The sequence below is a fragment of the Porites lutea genome, chromosome 1 (assembly GCF_958299795.1).
Source record: "Porites lutea chromosome 1, jaPorLute2.1, whole genome shotgun sequence".
NCBI lineage: Eukaryota > Metazoa > Cnidaria > Anthozoa > Scleractinia > Poritidae > Porites > Porites lutea.
In genome coordinates, this window is record NC_133201.1 from 55,457,139 (window position 1) to 55,466,149 (window position 9,011).

Consider the following 9,011-nt stretch of genomic DNA (forward strand, 5'->3'; position numbering starts at 1 on the left):
TCATCAGTCACACATTGTCTATATATTGCAGATAGCTGCACTCACATCAAGTCAATTGGTAAGCCTGTGATTCACAATAATAGGCTAAATACTCAAGGAGCATGGATGAAAGATCCGCTAGGAATCATGGGTGCTGAGACCATTTTCGTTATGGAGTATTACTCCGGGAGAAACGAGCTTGAAGAGTTTGAAAACATGGCCATGTTCAAAGCAGGCATCCTTCGTAAGAAGTACATACTGCCTTATAACTGGGACGGAACAGGAGGAGTAGTGTATGGACCTTACCTTTACTACAACAGGTATAAACGTTATTTAAATAAAATAAATAATGATTTGGAGGTAGCACATCCACAAAATGGTTCTTCGTCTACCTGATTCCTGGTCTAATTGGAATTTGGAAATGTTGGTTTTTGAGGAGAGGGGAAGAGCGGAGTACCCGGAGAAACACCTCTCGGAGCAAAGGAGAGAACCAACAACAAAGTCAACCCACATATGGCGCCGACGCCGGGATATGAACCCGGGCCACATTGGTGGGGGGCGAGTGCTCTCACCACTGCGCCATCCCTTGTTCCTCGTTATAATATTGTTTTAATCTGATTGAGTATCGTCAACAGGAAAACAAGGGTTTAAAAGATAATCATCACTAAAAGGTCGCATATATAAAAAAATTAATCAAAGGTGTCTTTTCATAACTGCGTGGACCATTTTTTAAAAAAACTTAATTCCGGGGCGCTGATAATAAGAATTAGTGATAGACCAGTTTACTGACGTAGTATTTCCTAGTAAGGGAAATCAAGATCATGACCTATCCTCTTATAACATAGGGCTTCCTCAATTGCAACTCATGATGTCTACACATGCACAGCTGTCAGGGACGGCGGAGCGTATTTTGTATTCTTCGTTTTCACTGTCACGCAATAAACACGGCTCAAAAAAATATATTTGAAACCGTCCAGTGGAAGAAGCCAAGAAAATGAAATGTTATAAAAAACTAATATATAAACAATTTGTCCAAATCTCAGGTCTTTGTGGCCCACAGTTTCTGAGTTAGTTGCCGAAACATTTCACACACCTTTGTAGAGCTTTGTATGGAGACGCCATATTGGTGGACAGAAACTGTCCACCAATATGGCCGCCGGAAATCAACAAAAACATCTGGAGTTCACTTTTTCTATAAAAGCTCCTCCTTTTCACTCGAGAACTAGCATACTTGCGCATAAACATATCTTCTAATACTTGAAATGGTTAAACTGCTGAAAATCAAGCGGAGAGACTTTTTTCAAGGAGATAGCATTCCTATTTTGGTGTCACGCACTGTGAAAACTCGGAAGTTCAAACTGCTGTATTTTCGAAATGAAACATGCTTCGGGGCTGGAAACTTGTACAAAGATTTATTTCCTATTAATCTTCAACTTAGTGTAAATAAGAATTCGTACAACCTCGCTTTTTTGACTTTGCAATCTGATGACGTCACCATGAAAACCATCAATTGGGGAGAGGGGGCGCTAACAAGCAAGCGCCGGAGACGCTAACTTGTAGGGGTTCTGGGGGAATTCTCCGGCAGGAAAGTTTGAAATCCTGAAGCTCGGAAATGCTACTTTTAGCATTCTCGACGAGATATCAAAAAAATAAACGTGGATCAACAGTAAAATGACAGATGTTTTACTTTTTATTTGTTACTTGATACATATATAACTTAATCAGATATATTCCAGCCTTACGTATATTCCGGCCTTAGTGTGTAAACTAAATTGTTTCATTACAAATGCTCGACGTATGTAGCAAGAGGGAGAATGTTCAAAATTAGTGGTGTAAAATCAATTGTGTTACATTAAGATGCTAATCTTGACAGCATATGACAAATTTCAAGTATAAAATAAATTGCAACGTTTTGACAAGTCGGATTTTGACAAATACGATTTTCCTAACTCGTCCCTAGTCGTCTTTCGTTTTTATTCACAAGCTGAATAGTGAGAATACTAAGGGAAAAGAACTGAGTTGATTTGCTGGAGTAAATTTCCTGTAACAATGCATGTACCGTAACAGCAAGAAAAAACAACAAGTACAACAGCTGAGGTCAGTAGTAGCAAATTTGCCGACATTCCTTTCATGATTCTCGTTCAGGGATACAAACGAATTTGCCACAGAAACTAAACAAAGCTTATCAAATCTATGTTTATGTGTGTTCAAAATCGCGAGATGGTTGAAACGTGCTTGCAACATTTTTTATTGAAGCCACCTCTTGATTCATCTGGCTTTCGAGAAGGACCTTTCCTCTGCTGCACTTGTAGCAGGATTGACGTGAATCAACTTGCAAACAACAATGACGTGGTCGATCAACTGTCGCTCGATTGGCTGAAGATCTTGGACCTCCCTCAAAATGTCCTGAAAGAAGCGTAAAGGGACTCGCCGCATGAGCACTTAAATTTTACCTACATCTGTTTGTCTTAATGTTTTGCTCATTTTGTTTTGTTTTTTCTTCTGTTAGTTTTCTTTTGTTATGTTTTATGGGATTTTTAATTGTTTGTAATTTTTTATTTATTTTTAAATTTTTATTATTTGCTTAAAATTGGGAGGGTTAAAGCCCCTCCAGCCCCTCCGGCTCCGCCGTCCCTGGTTATATAAATGGTAGAAACATTCTCCACTGATACTAACAAATGGTGGTGTTTTTGTATTGTTGTGGTAGAGAGGGTACGAACAATATCGTAAAGTACAATTTGCGTACTGAAAGTGTGGAAAAGCAGATAAGCTTGCCGGGTTCAGTGAGGAACACCTATTACCAGTGGGGTCAGGGTTACACTCAAGTTGATCTGGCAGTTGACGAACAAGGATTGTGGGCCTTATGGGGCTACAGTGGAAACAGCAACAAGCTAAGAGCGCAAATGATAGATGTATACAAAGGATCCTTAACCCACGCTTGGGACTTAAATTCAGGTACTCGACTTACGCCTTATTAGAGCTCCTTAAGCTAAACACAAAATGTCATGAAATGTAAAAGGGTTTCTGGAACTTGTTAGATTCACCATAAGTAAACTAAACCATTGCTATAACCTGTCAGTTAGCAAACGGTCGTCATCATCCTTCCTCCATCAAATGTGCATCCTTGTTCGCAATTTCGTTACTTAGTTGAATGAGTTTTTATACTATAGGTGGGCATAATACGTGTTTTATTATCTTACTCCGAGTTTCCATTTAATGTTATTTTGCAGAAGTTATGAGCTCAATGGGAAATGCATTTGTGGCCTGTGGAGTAGTTTACTGTATCGACAACTATAATTCAAAGTCCACGACCATCAACTTTGCTTACGACACCAAAACTGGACGTTCATGGAACCCCAACATTCAGTTCACCAATCAGTTCGGCTACAACTCCATGGTGGACTACAACCCCAGTGAAAGAGTGCTGTACGCCTGGGACAATAAGCGTTTGGTCACTTATCCTATCACTTTTAAGGAACGATAGGTTAATTCCTTGATCTGCAGATGATGGGTTTGAAAAAATGCTGATAGGGGATGCTTTGCTATTGTACTGTAAAAAGACGATGAGAAAACGGGGAAGTTCGCGGTAGAAAGCAAGTTTTACCATTACTAAAGAATCAAACAACAGAAATGCCAAATAAACTAACTTCAATATTTGACCAGACACTCACACTTCAAAACCTAACAATAACACTATCCTGTTTCTAAATAACAAATTTAACAGAGCTCATTTTATGTAAACCTCGTAAGTACGTACTGTCCACTTCCAAACACCAAACAGGCCAACATTGTATAGTTGAGTTGTTATCGAATAATATCAACCACTCAAAATTCCAGAGGCGGAATTTCACTGCAATTTTTTTGTCCTTTATTCTTTTATCGGTAGCCTATTCGGTCTACTCGGGGTCTAAGGCTTACCGGGGAATGGGTCATGGGATCAAACGCGCTTATGGTGATCTACCCTCGTTTTGTCATTAATTAATAAACTGCTGTTAGCGCTGAGATAATAAATAAAATAAAAGTGGTTAAAACAAACATCTTGTTTGATAGTTGTTGACTTTTCTGTTCGTAACGAGAATGCCTGACACAACGGGTGAAGTTCTCAGGGGACATTCTGTATTTGACATTCTCTACGTGATGTGTTTAAAAACAACCCTGGAGATTGAATGACTTAAGGTTATTAAATGCCGTTCCAAATAAGGAGAAAGGAAGAGGGAGAGAGAGAGGAAAGAGAGAAAAGAAAAGAAAAAGAGAAGTTACAGCCGTGATTAGGAAAGTTCAAGTTGATCTGTATATGGGACTTCATGATGATTCCACTCCACACAACCGAAAGCACACGAAATCTGCTGTCAGTGGTAATATAAGTAATCACCTGGCCCCGGTTGTTCAAACGTTGAATAGCGCTATCCACCGGATAAATCACTATCCAGCGGATAAGTATTACGGAAATCAATTACGCTATCCGCTGGATAGTGATTTATCCGGTAGATAGCGCTATCCGACGTTTGAACAACCGGGGCCTGGACTCAATCTTTGATTTCCTAATTTAACGACTTGTCCTCGGGATTTCCCACCTCTTCCGTATGCTTTTCAGCCCCAACCGGTTGTTAGAAGGCCCCAGGATTAAGAAAGTGTCTCTGTAAGAGCGGTCCGGTCGATTTTCCTTGAGACACAGATTTAGCTCATTTCTTGTGTGTTGTAAGACATTCATGTACCTATACTAAAACCACAATCCGTTTGATCAGATCTCTTTATTTTTCAGAGTTTTACGGAAATTAAATTTCACTCGACCGAAGGCCTGTCGTGACACTTTTCAAGACGTTAATTTGAGGCAACTTTGCCGGACAATTTACAACAAACTACGGGACTCAGCACAAAACAAATACCACAGCCATGTATATTAACTCTATCTTATCCATCGAGGCGACTTTCGTGAACATCACGTTTCAATCAAGCAAACAGGAAGACTTGAACGACACCTTATCGGTTCGCTTAAGTCACACACGCGAAAACCGATCAAATTCAAGGTACATTTTTGAAAAAGTGAGGCGTTCTTAACTGATCCAACTAATATAGCTAGGAAGTAGGTGCCATAGAAAAGGTAACTACAGAAAAAAACTTTGCGGCCCGACCTTTACTAAAACTTTATAACTCCGTGAACTTACCTAATTTTCGGCAATCTCCAAGTTTTGCCGCCATTTTGAGGTACTTGTCAACATGAAGCGTAGCAGATATAAATCGAGCAGGTAGATCTAAAACAGTCAGAAATACATACGAAAGCATTTAAATGAACTTCACTTTCAATTCAAGGGGCAAAATTTGAAATTGTTCGTTAAACCTACCATTCCTACATCCCCATGCGACCATTTCTTCCAACAATTCAAACACTACAACTAGTGACCACTAGTGTTCGAATTTCCCTTGTCGATTCCACCGTAAGAAATAACCTGTGCCACCCAAGCTTCGACTCGAATGTGAAGTACGAATCAAACAACATAACTGCGTCATCTTCGAGGCCATATCACGCTGGTATTTTGATTTTCTGATCGACAAGAACGGTGATCAGGAGGTGATCGCCATGTTTACCTCATAAAGGTGACCGCTGACCAGCCGCTGAATGAAAACAGCACGGCGCAGGGTGGTACGTGTGGGTGGCGGACTTATCGTGATAAGATATTCGAATACAAGCTAAAAAAGCTTTAGGACTCTCAGTCTAAACAGTGAAGGCATGCTTCGTGGTACAGACAACTTTTAGTTTATTCTCATAACTTTTTCCTTTAAATTAGAACTGGTATTAATTAATAGAGTTATTTAAATATTTTTAACCGAGGTACCCATATGACTTTTTTGCTTGTCCTCAGTGGTATAAAATAAGGTGTCTTTTCTTGCAGAACTTTTTATTTATGCGTTATTGCACGGAATGAACACTATACTTAGAAGGTTTGTTCTAAATCGTTTTGCTGTTCCCAAGAATGTGTGCAAAATCATAGCTTTATACAAAGCTGACTCTAAAATATGATTTTCCGTAACAGTAACCAATATCATTTAGGTAAGGTTTTAATAAAACTAGTAATGTACAATTTTTAGCGTTTTCCACTTATAAGACTGACATACAATTGTCAAGTGAACTATGTTAGTTTCAACTCATTCCTTGATTTGATGTGACCTTTTATCACTAAATCCCATTCTTTTCATTTGCAATTTTCCTGTACTTTTTTTTTCTTTTGACAACGACAAAGAGTTTTATAAGTAAACCGATTTTTTTGGTGTACCACGCTTATTACATTTTATGTTCAAATACATGCAAAAGGCCGGCTAAATAAGCTCCTCCCCCTGCTCCTAATTTTTGGGGTTGCCTTCGCCCCATGCCTCTGACGACTCCCTGTCGGCTAAAAGGAAATTTGAAAGACTGCTATGCAGGACACATTTTCTTTGTCTTCATTTTCATTTTCCCTCTACAATTTTTTATAAGTATGTAAAGATATAAAAAACACAAAGGTTTTTACAAGTAAACTGTTTTTTTTTTTTGTCCCACTCTTAATATATACATATACTTTGTTCTCGCAAAATGGTGGCTAAGAACGGCTGATCGAATATATACCTACTTGGAAATAAAATGATGCTGTTTGGTTTCCCGTTAAAACATTACGTAAGAGTGACGCGTGTCCGTTCAAATTGTAACAAAACCACCTCACAAAGTCAAAGCAAAAGAGAAAAAAGTGTAATTTTCATAGCCAACTTACAATCTCTCCATTTTAGACAGCTACAAGGGCCATTGGGTCACTGCTTGATGATGTAATTATCCTTCCACTGAGCACTGGAATTCATGGGTCATTTCCTTTATTTTTGACATTAGAACAGCTTTGAAATCTCTAGATTTAAGCTGGGTTGAAAAATCCTCATCCCTTACCCTTTCAGAAGATGGCAGTACCAATCTTATCGAGAGACAGGGTAGCGAACCTTTCCAGTCGAATTTAAGTGAAGGGTGGGCACTTCATAAGCCAAAAGGTGGCGCTGTTCGCTTCTAAGAGAAAGTAAGGCAGTATCTCACCTCCAAGTTTGAAATTGGTGAGCAATCTGAAAGGAAAGAGGATCTGCGACAAGTCTCGCAAGATATGAGGAAAGCGAAGGGGGAAAACAGGCAGGGCCTGTTTTCCCCGGAAGAGTGGCTGACCAAAGCCCAAATACAAGGATTTTTCTTCCGTTTGTCCTCCTCGAGATGGAGACGGGTAGGTTCGTCTCCGAGCACCGCGGTTGACGATAAATCTGACGAGGAATTAATTGACGAGGAAGAAGTGAATCACATGACCACCGTCGAATCAGTTGTAACAGAAATTGGCTTAACGCATCCGATTGTCTATGACATTTATGACTTGTGTGACTACGTCAAGGAGGGAAAATTGAACTATTTTACTGTTTCCATGCTTAAGGAAATCTGTACTTTCTTCGAGCTCCCATTTAAATGGGAGTCGTGCAGAGGCATGGGGCGAAGGCAACCCCAAAAATTAGGAGCAGGAGGAGGAGCTTATTTAGCCGGCCTTTTGCATGTATTTGTATATACAATGTGATAAGCGTGGTACACCAAAAAATCAGTTTACTTATAAAACTCTTTGTCGCTGTCGCATGAAAAAAAAAAGTACAGGAAAATTGCAAATGAAAAGAATGGGGTTTAGTGATAAAAGGTCACATCGAATCAAGAAATGAGCTGAAACTAACATAGTTCTCTTGGCAATTGTATGTCAGGCTTATAAGTGGAAAACGCTAAAAATTGTACATTACTAGTTTTATTAACACCTTACGTAAATGACATTAGTTACTGTTACGGAAAATCATATTTTAGAGTCAGCTTTGTATAAAGCAATGATTTTGCATACATTCTTTGGAACAGCAAAAATGACTTAGAACAAACCTTCTAAGTATAGTGTTCATTCCGTGCAATAACGCATAAATAAAAGGTTCTGGAAGAAATGACACCTTATTTTATACCACTGAGGACAAACAAAAAGGCCATATGGGTACCTCGGTTAAAAATATTTAAATAACTCTATTAATTAATACCAGTTCTAATTTAAAGGAAAAAGTCATGAGAATAAACTAAAAGTTGTCTGTACCACGAAGCATGCCTTCACTATTTAGACTGAGAGTCCTAAAGCTTTTTTAGCTTGTATTCGAATATCTTATCACGATAAGTCCGCCACCCACACCACCCCGCGGCGTACTGTTTTCACTCAGCGGCTGGTCAGCGGTCGCCTTTATGAGGTAAACATGGCGATCACCTCCTGATCACCGTTCTTGTCGATCAGAAAATCAAAATACCAGCGTGATATGGCCTCGAAGATGACGCAGTTATGTTGTTTGATTCGTACTTCACATTCGAGTCGAAGCTTGGGTGGCACAGGTTATTTCTTACGGTGGAATCGACAAGGGAAATTCGAACACTAGTGGTCACTAGTTGTAGTATTTGAATTGTTGGAAGAAATGGTCGCATGGGGATGTAGGAATGGTAGGTTTAACGAACAATTTCAAATTTTGCCCCTTGAATTGAAAGTGAAGTTCATTTAAATGCTTTCGTATGTATTTCTGACTGTTTTAGATCTACCTGCTCGATTTATATCTGCTACGCTTCATGTTGACAAGTACCTCAAAATGGCGGCAAAACTTGGAGATTGCCGAAAATTAGGTAAGTTCACGAAGTTATAAAGTTTTAGTAAAAGTCGGGCCGCAAAGTTTTTTTCTGTAGTTACCTTTTCTATGGCACCTACTTCCTAGCTATATTAGTTGGATCAGTTAAGAACGCCTCACTTTTTCAAAAATGTACCTTGAATTTGATCGGTTTTCGCGTGTGTGACTTAAGCGAACCGATAAGGTGTCGTTCAAGTCTTCCTGTTTGCTTGATTGAAACGTGATGTTCACGAAAGTCGCCTCGATGGATAAGATAGAGTTAATATACATGGCTGTGGTATTTGTTTTGTGCTGAGTCCCGTAGTTTGTTGTAAATTGTCCGGCAAAGTTGCCTCAAATTAACGTCTTGA

The 9,011-nt window shown here is 39.2% G+C and overlaps 1 protein-coding gene and 1 pseudogene across 1 annotated transcript; both read left to right on the forward strand.

Annotated features, from left to right (window-relative positions):
• The first annotated feature begins 42 nt into the window (after nucleotides 1-42).
• Nucleotides 43-4,014, forward strand: LOC140922297 (myocilin-like). Its single transcript, XM_073372298.1, has 3 exons — nucleotides 43-299; nucleotides 2,687-2,934; nucleotides 3,210-4,014. Exons 1-3 carry the CDS (start codon nucleotides 106-108, stop codon nucleotides 3,461-3,463), a joined length of 696 nt encoding a protein of 231 aa, XP_073228399.1. The 5' UTR covers nucleotides 43-105; the 3' UTR covers nucleotides 3,464-4,014.
• Nucleotides 4,015-6,779: 2,765 nt separating this feature from the next.
• LOC140932435 (uncharacterized) lies at nucleotides 6,780-7,562 on the forward strand (annotated as a pseudogene).
• The last annotated feature ends 1,449 nt before the right edge of the window (nucleotides 7,563-9,011 follow it).